The sequence below is a fragment of the Ambystoma mexicanum genome, chromosome 2p (assembly GCF_040938575.1).
Source record: "Ambystoma mexicanum isolate Mex_15411 chromosome 2p, UKY_AmexF1_1, whole genome shotgun sequence".
NCBI classification, from domain to species: Eukaryota; Metazoa; Chordata; class Amphibia; order Caudata; family Ambystomatidae; genus Ambystoma; species Ambystoma mexicanum.
The window spans coordinates 1161091361-1161110402 of record NC_090923.1 but is presented as its reverse complement, the minus strand read 5'-3'; the positions used below and the strand labels follow the sequence as shown (position 1 = coordinate 1161110402).

Below are 19042 nucleotides of genomic sequence, written 5' to 3'. Positions count from 1 at the left end.
AGGGAGAGAGATGGATATTTGCTAGAGAATTTGATGCAATAAGCAGACCTGACATAGGTCTACCTCTCAAAGCACGCAATGCTGGTTCAAGTAATATATCGTAAATATTCCAAGTTGGTGCAATGGACAGCCAAGTCTCTTGTAGTAAAACCAAATCATAATCGCCCAGTGTAACGCTCACCTGATTCTCACAGAGGCGCCGGTCTTGACTGGGCGACTACCGTATCTTCAAAGGTGATGTGTAGCACCTGGTTGGCTCTTTGGGCTGGACCTCTGTGCACTGTATGCCTGACGTGTAGAGTAAGATGTCTGCAGATAGAAAATATGGGGTTAATGAACTGGGGTTATTGGGGTGTCCCTATCTCTTTCCTCTTCTCCTCTCCTGTAGTGAATGCCGAGCTCTCCATCTGCCTCGGGGCAGGGTGCTGTAACCAGTTTCTTCACTGGATAGGTAGCGCAGGCCTCTTGACTTCAGAGGACTGCTGTCCGTCGTTTACTGCACGAACAGTAAGTTTCGAGTCATTCAAATGTCTTTAAAGTCTTTAGTAATGATGTCTCTTGTTTTGCAGGGTTCCGGCGATGGCGGACGACGGGCTAAGTGAGTTGAAGATGGAGCCCGTGTGATGAATAGAAGCGCCTGGAAGCACGTAAGTAAGCGCTTGTTGCCTGCTTCACTATGCGCTCTGTCTTTTTATTTTGCAGGTACGAGTTCGGAGCGGCTGCAGGGTGCTGGAATACCCACTGGATTAGATGTGGAAAGGAGTAATGGCACGTGAGTATTAAAGTTCCCCAATGTCTTTAAACGCACCTTGTTTTGTCTTTCAGATGCCGGAATGCAGTGTGAAGACCTCCGGAGCGCACAAAGAGTAGGTAAGCCTTTGCCTTTCAGATGCCGGAATGCTAACCTGTTCTTTCTTGTCTTTATAGGTGTTGCTGAAGACTGGATTCAGGATGGTAAGCCTTTGCCTTTCAGATGCCGGAATGCTAACCTGTTCTTTCTTGTCTTTATAGGTGTTGCTGAAGACTGGATTCAGGATGGTAAGCCTTTTTCCTTAGGCCCTGGACCGGATGCAGAAGACACGATGAGCGTTCTGCTGCAGAGGTTGCAGAATAACGCAAAGCAAGATTCATCCACCGGGTGTGGTTTAAATAGCCTCCTGTAGTGCTTAGGTGTCTCCTTCCACAGCCACGCCTAAGTAAGAAAAGAGTTCCTGGTAAGAAAAGAGTTCCTGCCTTCCAGAAGAGTTCCAGTGTTCTGAATCTAGGGAGTGGCTCCAGCCCCACCCAACAGGAAAAGTAGTTCCAAACAGAAGAGGATCAGAGGCTCAACTGGCAGGCAAGTAAGCAGCATGGTCTGCTGAAGGTAAGTCCACCCAAGCATTATGAGCCCGGCGCTTCCAGCGCTGGGACTGGGCATATTTATGAGCCTGGTGCCACTGGCGCCAGGACTGGGTCCAAAAGGTCCCAATTGGGACTGGTTGGCACTCAGAACCTGGGTTATGGATCTGCTTCCAAGGGAGTTGGGAAAACCCTGACCTTTTGGAAGCAGAGATCATGACACCCAGTATGCTTTCGGAGTAATTAATAAAATGAGAGACACCTCGAGTGTTCCAACTTAGCACCGACAAACCCACCTGCTCCCTATTTCGATCTAGTTATACTCTAGTAATGACATTTTGACTCTTATACATGGGTGTATTTGTTTCATTTCTGTGTTTAGGGATGTACGATTGGAATCTATGGGTAGATTTCAAGCAAGACTTAATAGGACCTTCATCTTTGTTATTACGTGAGAGTACAAATCCCAAATCAAAACAGCTCGTCCCGGGCAGCCCAAATAATGTTATAAATAATTAGAGACCGACACCATATAAGGACTGTTGTCAGATCCTCACTGCGAGGGAATTCAATTTGATCAATATCATTAGAATCAATCTCCCGCAAGGATTTCACATCTGAGAAAAGTCTGAGAATACTTTTTCGATTCATGTTGTATGATGTAGTTAAATCTTCTCGTGCTGTTAAGAGCCAGGAGTGTCTGTTTTCTACTTTTGTTTGCCGTTTTCTACCAGACTTCGTTGATTTATCAGAAGGCGGCTTTGGGTCTGCCACTGCTTGGTTATCAAATTGATGTGAGTTTGGATGTTTTTTGAGTCTTTCATCTTTCGGATGGTTTTGCATTTGCGCTTTGGAATTTAGCATCCATAAGCGTGCGATAGACTCTTTAATTTCATTTAAATCTGATTGTGACATATTATTATTAACAAACCCCTCCCGTGTTGTTTTCTCATCGGCGTATGACAATGAGTCAGCAAACGATACTCGTTTTACTGATGGCTTTATTAATTCACTAGGCATCACATATGATACAAGATCCAGTGAATTAAGAGTCGAAAATTTTGCTGGACCATTAGTTATGATCGGAAAAACTGGAGGGTCAAATTTACGTGTCTCCAGATATAAATCAATTTCCTCCCTTAGTGCTTTTCTTGATGATGCAACTACTTCTGTCACTTTTGTAATTGGGGCACTCACTGCATTTACTTTTTCAACAGTGGTTCTCAAAGGCACAGAAGCGTGTTTATTTGGAATTCTAAAAGATAAGCTTTCAGCCACTGCGTTAAGATCATTGCTAGGATTGATGAGTGGGACAGAGGATAGTGCACTATGATCTTTATTTTTGATTGAGGTCTGTTGTCCCTCAGCCAATATGATCAAATCATTCAATGGAGGATGATCCATAATCATTCCCGCTGACTGAGTGCTAGTGATGTTTTTTAGCTTCTTGGATTTTGCTAAAGCAACATATTTTTTAGTTATGAGGCTCGCTGCTGTTGTTGATCTAGAATTCGCCCTTGTAATATTATTGACAAATTGTTTAATAGATGGAGAGGCTGTTACTTTTAAAGTTTTCATATTTTTTGTTTTTTTTACAGCCATTTGCTTGGAGCTCTTCTTTTTTGAGACATTCTCACTCACTTCATTGATAGTTTTTTTGTCAAAAACAGGGTAGATCGATTTATGTGTTTGAGCACATTCCAGTTTTTTATTATTTTCTTTTTGTACTAAAGAACGTTCAATGGAGGACAATATGACAGGTTCTTGGGGTGCCATTTTTTCTACTATGATACCTGGCACAAAGGGAACCGCCGTCTTGGAAATGTGTGGGACACTGGATTTATGTGATTCAAGACAGATTTGAGAGTCCATAATGATTTCTACGATTTGACAATCTGGGTCTTCTATGGTTTGAGTGCTTATACAGGTCCCAGTCACACTTTCTTTTAATGTACATTTACAACTCGGCTTCTGGGCCAGAGACTCGGCTATTTTTTGTTGTAAATGGGTGACATTTATTTTTGCATTAATGTCATCATGTAAAAAAGACATCTCTGATGACAGTTTAGTTTGATTATTTTCCAGAGTTTTAACATTAGCAGTGAGGCACTTTAAGGTGCTGTCCACTGATTCAAAGAGCTTCGCAAGAGCCATTAATGCCATATTCATGACTTCCAAAGTCAAATTTTCAGATTTGGGATTACTAGAAGATCTTTCAAGACTCGTAAGGATATTATTCGATCTTCGTGGAGTTGGTGGTATAAATGATACCTCCAAAGTCGATATGTCACAATCAGGATGATGGAACATATCTGGGGATTGTGATAGTTTAGAGCCCTCTGCTCTAGCCGAGCAATCCGAGTTGTTATTCTCTAGAACATTTGTTAATTCACTTGGTTTTTCTAAAGCCGCAGCAGCTCCAGGCTGCACAACGCCAGACGAAGCATTTTTCAAAAGCATACTGTCTGACATGGAGGCAGGCATTTTAGAAGTTTCCAGAGTCTCTTTTAAGTTTAAGTTGTCATCTGATGTAAGCACCAGCTCACCCCCACTACCTATTTCAGAGTTAGTTGGCATAATATCAATAATATCATTAACATGAGCAGCAGTTACCGTCTGATTAGTAAGGAGAGCTGGAGTACTCGTTCCACACTGCGCCCCAAAGCCATATTTCCGAATGTCAACATTATCCATCGGTAGCCTTTTCATTTTATCCTTTGTTTTGCATTTGGTTCGAGCAGAGTGTTGAACAGGCGTAGAGCAGATATTTACTGCAGAACTTGATGGAAGTCTTTCGTCCGCCGTCGCAATCAGCATAGGCTGCGTTTCTGACATAATTCGTAGCCGTGTGTTCGTGGGCATACCAGTTGTAAGACGATAAATTTCGTTTCTTTTGGTGGTCATGTTTTAAAAATAACACTACAGGCCACAAGTTTAGTGGACAAAACAAACTGTAATAAAATGCTCTACCGCTTGAGAGTAGATTTAAAAAGGCCCCGTGGAGCCGTGGCAAAGCGGGGACTCGCACGGGTGCGCGCGGTGCGTTTTGCTCCAACCTTATATAGGCCCGCCTCCAACAGGGACCAGCACAAAGCCTAGATAAATATAAACAAACTATAATTATTATAGTTCACCTTATATGTAAGGTAAAGAGAGCTTTCTTGGGAGTTGGTTTCACCTGCTGGGAGTTGTAGTCGCGTCCACAAAAGTTTTATATGTCCAAATAGCAGGAGCAGAGCACACTGCAGCAGAGTGAAGCGGCAAAGCGGGGACTCCACGGGGACTCACGCGCGGCTCCAACCTTATATAGGCCCGCCTCCAACAGGGACCAGCACAAAGCCTGCTGGGAGTTGTAGTCGCGTCCACAAAAGTTTTATATGTCCAAATAGAGGAGCAGAGCAGACTGCAGCAGAGTGAAGCGGCAAAGCGGGGACTCCACGGGGACTTGCTCGGGTGTGCGCGCGCGGCTCCAACCTTATATAGGCCCGCCTCTAACAGGCACCAGCACAAAGCCTGCTGGGAGTTGTAGTCGCGTCCACAAAAGTGTTATATGTCCAAATAGCAGGAGCAGAGCAGACTGCAGCACAGTGAAGCGGCAAAGCGGGGACTCCACGGGGACTCGCTCGGGTGCGCTAATTTACCTTTATCCTTCGCCTCGTCCATCTGGATTTTCAAATCCAAAAGTGCTGTCTCCGTTCCATGTCTTGGCCTAAAACTGGGTTGTCCGAGGCCTAATGGGTTGTTTACTTCCAAGTGATTCTGGATTTGCAAGTATGCAACTCTGTCCATGATTTTTTTTAAAGGAAGGGAACAGTGGTAATGTGCCTGTAATTGGTTGGAATTTTCGGGTCTAGTGGGTTTTTTTTTGGAGAGGCATGACCCAGACCTCCTTGAGATTGTTGGGTACTACGCTTGTCTTTAATGAGGAATGTATTAATGTAACAAAGAAAGGGGACAGTTCTTTGGCTCCTTCCTCAATGGTGGAAGCTGGGCAAGTGTCTCCTTGGCAGCAAGAGGGTTTCAGGCTCTAAATAATTTCTTCCACTTCTTTTGGTGTCACATGGGAGAACACAAGGTGGGCACTGAGGGGGTGCCTGATCATGAGATGCATCGACGTGCTGGTTGATTGAGAGGGTGCTCTTTTTAGCTTCTATCTTATTTTGTAGTACTGCTATTTCATCAGATAGGGCTTGTTGGATTTTAGTGCACCAGGCCGCATCCTTGATGCAATCCTCAGTAGGAGGTGCTGGTGATTCTAGTTCCTTTAAGATGCTGAATAGCTCCTTAGAGCTTGCGTTGGCATTAAGGATTCTAGCGTTATAGGCTTCTTTTTTTGTGGATAGAATGGCAGATTTGTAGAATGCTGCAGCTGTAGCGAACACAGCTTTGTTATGACGGCAGGCGAGTTTCGCCAAGTGGATTCAGCCATCCTTTTGGTGTTCCTTAGGATTTTTAACTTGGGCGTGAACCACTTATTGAGGTGGGCCGTTGGTTTGGCTTTTTTTTGCTTGAGTGGTGCAGAGACGTTTAGGGCTGATTCATGAGTGTCATTGTATAGGTCCACTAACTTATTTGAGTCTACATTCTTATAATTGGACACGTTAAGGATGTTGTTGATAAGAGGCCGGAGACTTGAGATTGTGATGTTTTGACAGTTTGTAGAAAGGATAGGGGTGCCAAGGTAGAGTTATCCCTTGGATAGTGAACGGTATGAAATGGTGGTCTGCGACAGGTTCATTCTGAAGTATTGTTAAAGAACAATTAAGGTCTGGCACCCAATCCAGGATTCTGCCCTCGATGTGAGTAGAATCAGTGACTCTTTGTTTAAAGCAAAGTTGGAAGATGGAGTTTTCTAACGCTAAGGCCTTGTGAATACCAAATTCATGTAATTGCCACGTTTCTTTGCCTCAGCAAGACTTAAACCCATTGCCCATGTTATAGTATTATGTCCATGTTAAACCAACTGCTTTTGTATCCGCGCACGAGGCCCAGGGTTTTCACCTTGAACATATATTACTCATAGATTTAGGAATGTTCCCTCTGCTCTCCTTTCCTGTAAAAGCTACATAAATAATGTCTGTTAACGCTCTTGCACTTCCCGTCCTGTTTAAAGCGGCCTTGCGAGTCAGCATGTGTTTTACTGACCCTGGGGTCTCCTCTATGAATGACGATTGCTAGCATCCGCACTCTTCCCCGAATCGTGAGCATAAAGCGTATCTATATTTGGAGTTGTTATTTTCAGGGATATGTGGGAAGGGGAACTTGTGTCAGACGCTCGTGCGTCACTCAGTAAAAAGATAGGTCCTGCTATTGTCCGGCAGCCCATGAATGGATATTATTATCGCTCCCGCGGCAAGATGTGTAGTTTGCAAATTCCCCACTGTGTAAAATGTGATGAATTAGCTTGTTTATACGACCACGCATGTTAAAGATTACACGTGCATCCTGAAGGATCTTTTGACTTGCTTAGATAAGCTATATGAGTAATGACCATTTGCAATGTCCGGCCTTTGTAAATCTCACCGCAAGGTCTGGAATAACAGCCAAAAGTGTTTTGGCAGGAAACTGTATGTCAGGAAGTGCCTGGGCTTTGCGCCAGTCATAAGACTCAATGTAAACGTTTTCCTATAAAGAGCATGCTCACTGTAATGTAATGTTATCAGCTCACTCTAGATAGCATCCCTATGGTGCTTCTTGCAGTCAGCCCTTCTGCGGAAGCTTTGTATTGCAATAAATGATTGTTAAACTCACTTACTAGTGTGTTTATTGATGGAGACCTCCGCCTGGCGAATTTTAGCATGGACTGCCCGAGTGTCCTCAAGGTCCAGAAGTCCTAGATAATGGTCCCCCAGGAGGATAGTTTGGGAGCCAAGCTTAGTGTTGGCAGAAAGGAGGTCAATGATGTCTTCCTCAAAGGAAGAGATTGGACCAGGAGGACTGTAGATGAGATGCATAAGAATTGTTTGGGTGGGTGAGAGTGCGACTTTGACAGATAGAAGTTCTGCAGAAGGAAGGCTGGTATGGGGGGGGGGGGGGACTCCGAGGCCCAAATGGGTTTTCGTTATAAGGGCAACTCCTTCACCTGATTTTCTGCCAGCCCTAGTGATAGTATATTCCTCAGGGAGGGCTAGTGAGATTGCTGGGCCTGCTGCAGCCAGGTTTCGGTAATGGCCAAGAAGTCAAGACAATGGGCTGTGATAAGGTCAGCAATGGTAAGGGCAACTAGTGCGCGGGCGTTAATGAGTGCTCCTTTGATGGTGGGCAGCTGCGGTGTGTCTGACAGACCTTCTAGGCTCAGATTTCCTGATGAGGATGGTGCCAAGGTCATGGTGGGGGCCATTGTGGTTGTGGTGGGGGTGGGGGGGGGGGGTCGGTGAGATTAGAGGCTGTGAGGCTGCTGCTAGGCAGGGAGTTGGCAGATGCTTTTTGGACTTTTAGGTGGTGTATAAAATCGAGTGGGCATCCTTAAAGTTACTTTGTGGTTAGGGAAACGAAAGCCAAGTCTCTGATGTCAACCAGATAAGGGATAAGTGGAGTGGGAGGTGGGGCGAAGCGCTGAATTCATTCCGTAGGGCTGAGTAATGGATTGGCTGTGTTCCTAGTGAGGGTGCCATCTATTGGTATGCATTTTTTTGTGTGTTGGAGAGGGGGGAGGAAGCGCGTTGGGGTGGTAGTATGGAACAATGCGAGGAAGATTTCAGCTCGAGATTTCAGCTGCAGAAGTTGCGTAGCGGAAAGCGCACCTTTCTATGACTTTCCCCAATTGAGAAGCATTCAGCTGTGGCAGGCAAGAACTAGATCGCTGGGCGAGCCGTGCAGGATCTGGAAGTAGCAGACGTGAGCGGCGGGAAGTCGTGCAAAAGAGGTTGTTGGGCTGCGCAGGAGAACTGATGCAGATGAGCTGTAAGCAGCGAGGTACACAGAAGCGCACGCCAAACCTGGTGGGTTCACTGTTATATTGTGACCCTGGAGTGCTCTGCGACTACCCTTTGCCTGAATCCAGACCTCTTTTTTAATACTGAACTGATGTAAAAGAAATTAATGATTGTGACGCATACCAAGCGGATGTAAACCAAAGCAGTTGGCATAAAGAGACTTTATAGATCCATCAGAAGGAGGTGATTGTTATATAGTGGGCAATAATAGCCAACCTCACAAAGGGGCAATATCTTGAGAAGGCAACCCAAACCACTATTGCCAAAGCAAAAAGGGATGCACACTAAGGCAATTGACAAACAACCAGGGTTGCCTAAGCAAAAATAAGATAATTGAGCATAATGGAGTGTGTGAAGAATATTGCCCAGGTGTAGAGAATGTCTTAAACCCACATTGCCAAAGTGGTGTGAAGGAGAAAGGGTTATCAGCATTTTGCTACTTTAACTAGTTAAATATGAATATATATCGAGACTGAAATGTTGTAATGACTAAATATAGCATCCTTTAGCAGGCTGTGCTATAGCATGCCGCCCCCCCCCCAGTCTGGGAAAGGCAAGATCTCACCTGTGTTTAGAATCTTTAAGTGTCACACTGTAAACTCTTGTTTTTATTTTTGTTTGTTTGTTGCCAAACCAAACAAAGGCCATGCATCATTTTGCAAGTGAGAAAATGATGGTTTGGGGATTTTAATGTGTAATGCCTGGAAAAGATATAAAAGCTTAGGCAGGACCATAGTCTTGATGGTTTCTATGTGCAAATGGAATTGATCAATGCCGCAATGAAATGGGTGTGGATTGATCATGCTGTGGTGGGGATGTCGTTAAAAAAGGTGATGTGGCTACCTAAAGCTGATAGGCCCCTTAATGCGCATTTTAGCGCAATTATAAGTACTATGGTACTATGCTACACTTCTGGAATACATTGGTCAGTAAATATCAACTAACTTTCCCTCACCACGAACGCCAATACATAGAAACCCAAACTTATCCCTAGCACTTAAGGGTGCAAATGACTGCAGATGGACACGATGGGGCTGTGGCGTAATATAGGATACGTTCGATCGGGGGGTTGGGGGGAAATAACAGAAAACACATATTGAGAGGGCACCAAACACCTAATTACTAACCTCTATAGAATTATAAAAAATGTATAGAAACAACCCAATGGGGCAATATGACAAAATGGTTAAACTTACTGAAGGATGATATATCTTTTGGAATCTGGCAAAGATTATGAAAAGAAATGTCAAAGACGTGGCCTACAACGCCAGAACCACTTGGTAATTAAACCCAGCACGCCTAACGAAAAAAAACAAATAACTACAAAAAAAAAATAAAGCAAAATAAACCCGAATCTGTCAGTTCAATGATGGAGGAAATGCGGTTAGAGAGGAGACATACTTCACATATGGTGTGCAGCAACCTGTAAATTCTTGGAAAAGAAGTGCTTAGCTGCATTAACATACATTTTGGACTGTAATCTCCCCTTTTGTCCCAAACTCTTCATACTGGGAATGACAGATATGGACAGTAAGGAATGCCCCAACAGAAAAAGGAAAACAGTCTAAACCCTGATCGACCACTGTGGCTAACTCACTCTCTGGAAAAAGGAGTCCCCTCTTACCCACCTACAGTGAACGCAAGGTCTCTGGTACGTCATAGCAGTGGAACAAGTAACTTTTACGCTCTCACAGTGACATTTCTCACATCCAAATTTAGAGACCTTTCCATGCCAGCAAAGATTGCGAATCTTGAATCTTTTTATGTGAGCCGAGAAACCTTAATAGTTTTGGATAAATATTTATTAGTAAGACGATTTAATTATCCTACTATCGCATTTAGAAATGTTCTGTTTTGGGGGGGAGATGTTCTTGTATATTTTGGTTATAGTACTGTACATAATGTTTGAAAATGAAAATAAAATAAAAAAGATATTTAAAAAGTTATCATGCCTCTCCATTCTTGAGGGAGCTGCACTGGTAACCAATACCAGCTTAAAAATTGTGTAGAAAGCCTGTACCACATACAAGAAAGTAGCCAAGGCAAAGGCTTGCTTACTTTGCCAAAAATTGGCCATTTGGGGAAGACAAGGACATTTGAGAATCCACCATCATAGGAAGGCTAATGCGCGCTGGCACTATACAACAACGTGCCAACATACATCCGCGAAGCAGCCCTTCCCCTGCAGTTCAGAACAGCACTGCAGACCACCCCGTTTATGAAATTCCTCAAAAGCTCTGTGCACTGTCCCAAACTCGGTGGCCACCAGCCCACCTTGGACACCCTTGGATGATAACCATCGTAAAGCGCTTCAACGCTTGTTCTATAAAAACGACATTGTATAAATACAGACAACAGCTATATTTGCGACTTGTGTGATTTTTTTTAAAATCCATTTCAGCAAGTAGCAACCCTCTTAAACTCCATTAAATTGTGGAGGTTAATGGCCTCTGTCCAGAGCTGTAAAATGAACACAAGTAAGCCCATTGATCAAGTTCTGGATGAAATAACGATCTGTTTGAAGTATCTTGGACAGTGGTCATATCATACGTACATCAGCAGGGGCGAAAACACACTGGTTACCCAACTCTTTGGCCACGCTGCTACCCTCAGACGTGGGCAGATCTAGCACCACCGCACATGCTCCCTGTTGAACCAGTCGCTCCACAGTTGCCCGGCCAAGACCCGAGGCTCCTCCAGTAACGATGCCAACCATTCCCTGTGTTGCAAAGAGAAAGATAGAAGGTTAGTAGTCAAGCATCACCGGACTCAATATGAAAAAGGCAGTTCACATAAGGAGTCAGAACAGTAGATTACCGTACAGGAGTCACTTCCTTAGCAGGAGAGAACCTGCCACTCTTGTACAGTGGACGTTTTCTCGGGGGTTTCTTCTCAGAGTAGGGAATACCTATGGAGGACCTTGCATGCTCTTGCCAGGTCTCACATGGGCACCCTGTTGTCTTTCAGTGTGTAACTACCTCAGTTTAAAGTAATACGATTTCTGAAAATGGGTACAATTTTGCAAAGTGCCACTAGAAAGAGGATGTCAAATGCTGAGCCCTGAAATGTATATGACTGACCAGAACGCCTACAACTCAAGATAGGCATATGGGAAGAGTAGTGGTATACCTGGGTCTTTTTCCCCCTTCAGATAGGCATCTTTAGCTTCTCTCATAGGTTTTTACGGGCTATTTCAACAAGTTCAATAACCAGTGCCCCAATAGTATTTGTACCATGCGCACCAGGTTCACAAAAGTATTAGCGGGGGTGAATCACCAACATGGCAATTGTAGGTCAAACAGCATTCGCCTTTTGACCTGATGACATCCAATTAAGTGATGTCCTATGACCTTTGATCCTCTAGGACATCAGTTAGTGACATTACTGAAAATACAATAAGTTAATAAAACAGAAATGTCTAACTAAAAAAGGTTACAAATATACTGTTACTGACTGTAAAAGGGAAGTAGGACGTCACATGACTAGCCGTTTCTCTGAAGCCTGCAGATTGCTTTCCCGGTCCTATCCGAGGGTCAACCAAGTGGTGTGAAATAACCTAAGTGGGGCCTTCCACCATTCAGCACGCAGGAACCAGGTAAGCTACTTGAGGTTTATTGTGCCAATTTTACATGCAAGTTCCTCAGTACAATAGAAGTGTAGACATTGGACCATCCACCCAGCTCACTCTCCATCTCCAATTGACACCCTTGGAACCTCCTCAGTCAAGACTCCACCGCACACCAACATTCTACACACAGGAGATTCCACAAGGCCAGAACATTCTAGAGCACCAGCACATTATGACACAGGTGTCATGTGGTTTGAAGCTGCATTGTTCTTTCTTTGGACAGGAGGGTGCGGAGGTTAGCGCTGGACTTTAGCACCGAGACATTTTGCTGGTGCGTGTTTTTGTGTCCAGTTGGCCTCTGTTTGTACTGGTATCGGTGGTGGGGTGCTTGGTTACGGGTATTCTTGGCAGTGGTCTGAGTCCATGAGTGGCCGGGCAGGCTTTTTGGGGTTACGAGTATCTTTGCCATCTGCAGTCAGGTGCTGTTTACGTTCAGAGTGGCCGGTGGGCTCTGGAGGACTTACTGGTTTTTGGGTATGGGCAGTGTGGTGCTGTGTTAATCAGAGCGGCCGGGTGAGCTCTGGGGTATGGGTATTGGAATTTTTGGTTGTGCAGTGAGGTGCCGTTAGGTGTCGCACTGGGGTGCTGCTGTATGGTGTCCATGGTGTAGCAGTCAGGTGATGTCTATATTCGGGGTGGCTGGGCGGGCCCAGAGTTTTTTTTTTTTGGTGTTTTGGGATTTAGGTAGGGTGGTGTTGTAGCTAACCAAACAGTCATGCACCACATACGAATCCAGACTGCAGCCGAAATCCCCTAACCTGCTGCCATAACCAACAGCCCCCACTGGGCCAATACAAAACTACAACACAACCTACACACCTCATAATCCTGCTCAGACACCTAAAATATGCACCAAAACCAACCCAATGGCGACCACAACTGACCAACCCCACTAATAAGACGCAACTCACAGCCATATATGAAGTGCCATGCCCTCACACGGCCCTACACCAAATGCCATGCACCTCACACGGCCCTGAACCAAATACCCCGACTGTACCAAACAGTCAACCGGTACAATGCACCTCACACAGCCCTAAACACAGGCCATGCACCTCACATGGCCATATACCAAAAGCTATGCACCTCACACCATACGGTCCTATATCAACCATACCAACACCACAGAATGTAAATAACCAAACTGCATACTGGCAGAATGTACACCAAACAGTCGCGGCTCCATGAAATCTTCCCAAAACAATGGGAACACCCCAATTGACCTCATCCACCTCCTGCATGCACCTCAACACAAACCACAAGTGCAACCAGTTTCACAATACCAACAGTACCCTGCACCTCCCACACCTCAGATGGCTCTGGATACAACCATCAGCCCTAACCTGCTGCAACTAACAGCAACCGACCGACTGTAACCAAACAGTCATGCACCACATACGAATCCAGACTGCAGCCTAAAGCCCCTAACCTGTTGCCATAACCAACAGCCTCGAATGGGGCACTACAAAACAACCTACACACCCCATAATACCGCTCACACACCTAAAATATGCACCAAAACCAACACAATCGCGACCACAACTGACCAACCCCACAAATAAGATGCACCTCACTGGTGTAGGTGAAGATGAGGGTCGGAGCAATGGCAAAGTGTGTGGCAAGAGGCAGCGAGTGCCCTCTGGACAGATGGAAACCGGGGATGATCGTTGTGGTGTGCTGGCGAGGGAGGATATTTGTTTTGTGTATGTCAAGGGATGGTCGTACTGTCAAGTGTTTTGCGACCTGTGCCGTGGAGCAGCAGAGAGCTTGCGGGAGCTGGAGCCAGAGCGCCACACACTTCATCATTCCGCCTTTTAACACCATCAGGTCCTGAAATTGACTCCTCTGCCACACGTCTCCATTGTAGATCTGATGGCGCGCCAGTGACTCACCGTCTGCCCCTGCGGCATAGAACACCAAATGTACCTGTAACAGGCACCTCCGTGCCCACGGATGACCCCCGCTACTCCGGGTCACTCCACAATCTTGCAGGCCCACGGCACCTGCGTTCCAACTGAACGCTGGTGCCCACAGCAATGTCGCGTTCCAGCTGTCCACGCTGGAACGGACGCACCCCGCCCACCGACCTCATCATACTCTGTGCCGGCTCCGTGGAGTGAACACCGCCACCCGCTCCTTCCCTGACTGCAGCAATCATGCCCCCACCTACTGTTGCCATACAGTGAGACTTGCAGCAGCCAACCGAATTGTCCCCAACAACAAACAAAGGCTCCACTCTAATTTCTGATGGCGCCTCCCTGGACCCTGTCGCCACACTATCTCCCATGGCCTCAGACCGCAGCAGACATAATATTCCTGCTCGCTCAGCCGAAACTTGTGCGGTCACGACCACACCTGACAAACCCCACGAATAAGACGCACCTCACAGCCATATACAAAATGCCATGCCCTCACACGGCCCTACACCAAATACCCTGATAGCCATATACAAAGTGCCAATGCCGTGTGAGGTGCATGGCATTTGGTGTAGGGCAGTGCGAGGGCATGGCATTTCGTATATGTCTGTGAGCTGCATCTTATTTGTGGGGTTGGTCAGTTGTGGTTGCGACTGTACCCAACAGTCAACCGGTACCTCATGCCACGCACCTCAAAATGTGCACCTCACACAGCCCTATACCAAATGCCCGGCACCTCACACGGCCCTAAACCAAATACCATGCCCCTCAGACCGTGCACCCCACACTGCTAATATCCTGGCTGAACCCAACAGCCCCCGCACCCTGCTGTACCCACAGCAACCGACCGACCATACCAAACAGTCATGCATTTAAACAGTTATACACCCCACTTGAATCCAGGTCGCCAACAGCCGCTAACTTGCTGTAACCAACTGACTGTACCCAGCACCAACAGCCCCCAACAACAGCCAAACGACTGTACCCAACAGTCACACTCTTCAGCGCCGCCACGACCCAGCTCCACTGTCTCCTCCGAAAACCGACACCAAATACTGCTCCGACTCCTGCTGTGCCCGCAAACTCAGGACACCCAGCCTGCAGCTCCCACGTGGACCCGGGGGCCACTGAGGCTACCCCTGTCAACACCGGCACAGGAACCAGTTGCTGTGCCACCTGGCTCGCAGCTGCTCCACCGGGGCTACCTTTGCCAGGACTCCTCGGAGGCTACCTCTGCCTTACTGCACGCTCCGAGGCTACCTCCGCCTCCCTGCAGGCTGCGGCACCACACGGCCACCAACACTCTACGGACCAGGACTCTACCAATGCCACCACTTCCTCCTGGCCGACACTGACCCCGACAGATGAAATGGTTGCTGCACCGCCCGGCCCACAGCTGCTTCTGTCGTACCCTTGCACTCAGGACTCACCCTTCAGTCCTTGGGCCGCACCACGGACAGTGTTCCACGCACTGTTGCCACTCCAGCAAAGGACTGCCGTGCCCCCAGCACCATGGTCACTCTCCACCGGAGATCTCCTCTGCTCAATTGTCTGCCTGAAAACACCTCACACCGCCCGGGCTGCGAAGTACCCTGAGAAGGAAAGCTGATGGATGGGAACCTTTGGGGCCAGTGCCTGTCTTCCGCCTGCTGCTCCCCCACAGCAGCTCCTGGTGCTGACAAAAGGATCCTCGTCGCCAGTGAAATAACCTAAGCGGGGTCCATCCACCATTCAGCACGCAGGAACCAGGTAAGCTACTTGAGGTTTATTGTGCCAATTTTACATGCAAGTTCCTCAGTACAATAGAAGTATAGCCACTGGCCCATCCACCCAGCTCACTCTCCATCTCCAACTGACACCCTTGGAACTTCCTCACTCAAGACTCCACACCACACCAACATTCTACACACAGGAGATTCCACAGGGCCAGAACATTCTACAGCGCCAGCACATTATGACATGGTGCTTGCAAAGCAGATATATTCCCCCACACCATGTCAGGAGTGAGTGGATCTACCTGCGTTCTTCGTTTCTTTACACTTGTGTACCTGTTCTTTATCACTAGAAGTGCAGGGCCCAGGCTTCAAAATTGCAGGGAGCTATTTAGCTACGAGAGCCTAGTTAGTTTTAAAGCAACAGTTACCAGGAGCTACTTTGGGATCCCCATGCCAACGAGTGCCTTAACATGCATATGTAACATTAACTTTGAGTGTTTGAGAATGTAAATAAAGAAGAAGAATTAGGAATATTTAATCATAATGGATCATACATAATGGCCAAAAGGTTTGTGTGTATCTTTTGTGAAAGTTAGATTTCCAGTGTGCTCGCTCCTGGCTCCTGCCAGACACCCAGGAGCTTGTGTTCGTTGAATCTTAATTTTGGATCCCTTCGAACCATCCCTCTCAAACTCACTCGCCATGTTATTTGATCACATTCACGGCAAGCCCTCTACACATCAATAGATTTCAATGGGCACTCAACCAACCAAAACACGAACATCTGATTTCCACCTCCAAGGCAACCAATAAGTTGATTGGTACCAGAATCAAAATAAACAAGAAAATCTGGCCAAGATAAACAGATTCAACCGTCTTTAGTACTATCAGGAGAGCGCAATCAAGAAACGTTACATGTTTCTTAAGTTGGTTGAAAACGATGCGCACATCTCGTGAATAAAAAGCGTGGCTCAGCAAAAAAATAAACCCTGCACTGCAGCTTTGTATAGAGTGCACTTTTTCTTGCACATGTTAACCAATCAGCGGCTTTGATTATGATTGGTCGGAAAAATAAAACTGCTATCACATCATCCTATAGGATGGGGAAGCGCCTGCGTGGGTCCGCCCACGCCTCCAATTAAGAAGAAGAAGCGAACAATAGCACAAGGAGAAGCTTTGATGAACCCCAGTCATGTCAACTGCGGTCATGACACATAACTTCGGGGTAAGGAGTTCTTCAACCGAGATCAGGAGAAACACCTGCCTAAAAGTTACGCCCTTGCTCAGCACGTTCATTCTAGTCCGTAGACAGCCACGTTCTGCTTTGTTGTATACATCTGTCAAAATCCCTCTTTGCATTTCTCCACATAACTACCATTCAGAACGAGAGTGTGCGCCTGCTCATTAAATGCGCGCTCTCTCTATTTCAAAAGGTGCACGTTGTGCTGGGGCTCACCACAACTACCCTCAGGCAAGTGCATGGATCCCTATCCTACTTGTTGTGCTACAGAATGTCAGCCCAGGAAGAGCTTGCAGTTACTGGGAAAGTTCAGGGCTACATTCGCGTTGATTAATTCATTCACCCATCCATTCCTCGCACTCTCTCGCAGCAGGCTGCGCGATACATAAGGTACTCTTCTGCAAGGGCAGTGAAACCTCTATGCTCGAGCACATCTAAACCATCCAGCTCAAGGTGGTACCCTGTTTTTAAGTAGTATTCTGCTAGAAGAGACACCCCATTTGTTCGCTCACCTTCAAACTCCTCAACGCCGCCATGTTGCCTGTTCTATAGCACCGGGCACCGTTGTCAGTAAAGCAATGGCAAACAAACCAGAAGTGCGCAGCTCTCTTTGCCAACTAAGTGACCGCTTTCCATTAGAGGAACGGACCTAGCACCACTGCCTCATCACGTGTTTTATACGTTACGAACCTTGAGGCAGCATTACGTCCTACAGTAGTTTGCACATCATCCTATAGGATGGGGAAGCGCCTGCGTGGGTCCGCCCACGCCTCCGATAATGAAGAAGAAGTGATATCTCAAGTCACGTTGAGCTATTCTTTGTTATCCTCGGTCCACTTGATGGAAAGGCAAGTACAACAAGGGCGAACTTTGTACCCGAGATCATGGTTGCCAACTTTTGATTTTCGAAATTGCTAGGGAGCCGTACCAATCACCGCATCGAAACAACTCATTTTAGAGCACATTTCATACTTGCCAACATTCTGTGACCAAAAAGATGTAGGATTTTTCAGGTTTCAAAAATAATACTTCGCATAACAATTACATCACAGGAACATTCAAAAACATACATTGTCGGCGCCACTGGAGCATTCTAAAATACACAACCCATCAAACAGCACAACAGGGAAAGACGTTGAAAGGTTAAAAATGTATAATTCGGAATGGTAAGTTAACACCGAATTCAATTACCTACCTACCTTCACAGAAAATAATCACACAGAGCGGGTAGGCAACGTTTGCCACTGCTCTGTAGCAGCAGCCTGGGCAACACATATTTATTCCGGCAGTTCAAGATGAATAACTGGACAAGACGGAGACTGGTACCCTCCTCATTCAGTCTGATATGCAGATGCTGCGTGATGGTGGTACAATCTGGCACTTGCCTTCACTGGTGATTCTCCCAACGCCTGTCCCGGCCAGAGTGCAGGGAAGATTCATGTAGCTGTCAGGTCACTGGTCTGGTCTGAGCCCATCACTCCAAGTAATCACTTACCTGTCCACCGCACAGACAAACTAACTAATGTGTTAAATGCTTTGTCCTGGGCTGATCTCAAGCAGCCTGCCTTAGTAACATAAATTACCTGCCCCTGGAAAAAGCAGTGGGATCTGTCACCTAAATCTGTAGGCGGTAGGACTGCTTAAAACACAGTAGCCTACTGCTTTAATCAGTAGGGTTGGCAAGTATGACATTTTGCTGCAAGAACTGGAAAACGGGCACGTCTAACATATAACATTTCAGCAGTCGCCTAACCTGCAGAACTGTCTTTCCTCACTTGTTGATTTAGCAAGAAGCATGCTGACACTTCATTGAGCCTCCACCCAACAGGAGAGGAGCTCGAAAGCCCTGTCGCAATGAGTGATTTAAAAGCACACAGCATCGTCAGCATGTAGCCTTTTTTGTTTTCATTTGTGGTTTCCCCATACAAATACCTGCAGAATATCCACGTGGTTCAATGAGTACGGGGTCAATTGCCCCCATGTACTCTGTGCATATGCCTGAGATCTGACACACTTACTGATGTCGGGAGATGATCTGATTACTTACTAGTAATCTACATTACTCCTAGTCCTACTCTTCCTTGTCACATTACTTACTTCATGAGGCCCCTGCCTCCGACACAGGACCTTCTTTTATTTCTTTTAATCCCTATAACTCCTCCCCCATAACCACATCATTTAGTTTTCATATTACCAAGCTGGAGAATGGGACCATCCCCGCAGGGAGGGTGAGGAGGGTCATTAGTACGGCGACGAGGAAGAGTAGGACT

General features: G+C 46.3%; 1 protein-coding gene across 2 annotated transcripts in view; it reads right to left on the bottom strand.

Annotated features, from left to right (window-relative positions):
• HSD17B10 (hydroxysteroid 17-beta dehydrogenase 10) overlaps nt 1-17431 on the bottom strand; it is a 67677-nt gene extending 50246 nt beyond the window's left edge. For both annotated transcript variants that reach the window (XM_069645296.1, XM_069645297.1), the window contains exons 1-2: nt 17285-17431; nt 10828-10992 (exon numbers count right to left, since the gene is read on the bottom strand). In XM_069645296.1, coding sequence (XP_069501397.1) covers nt 10828-10992; nt 17285-17308 — 189 coding nt within the window. In that variant the 5' untranslated portion in view covers nt 17309-17431. The remainder of the gene's footprint in view (nt 1-10827; nt 10993-17284) is intronic.
• Between the last annotated feature and the right edge of the window lie 1611 nt (nt 17432-19042).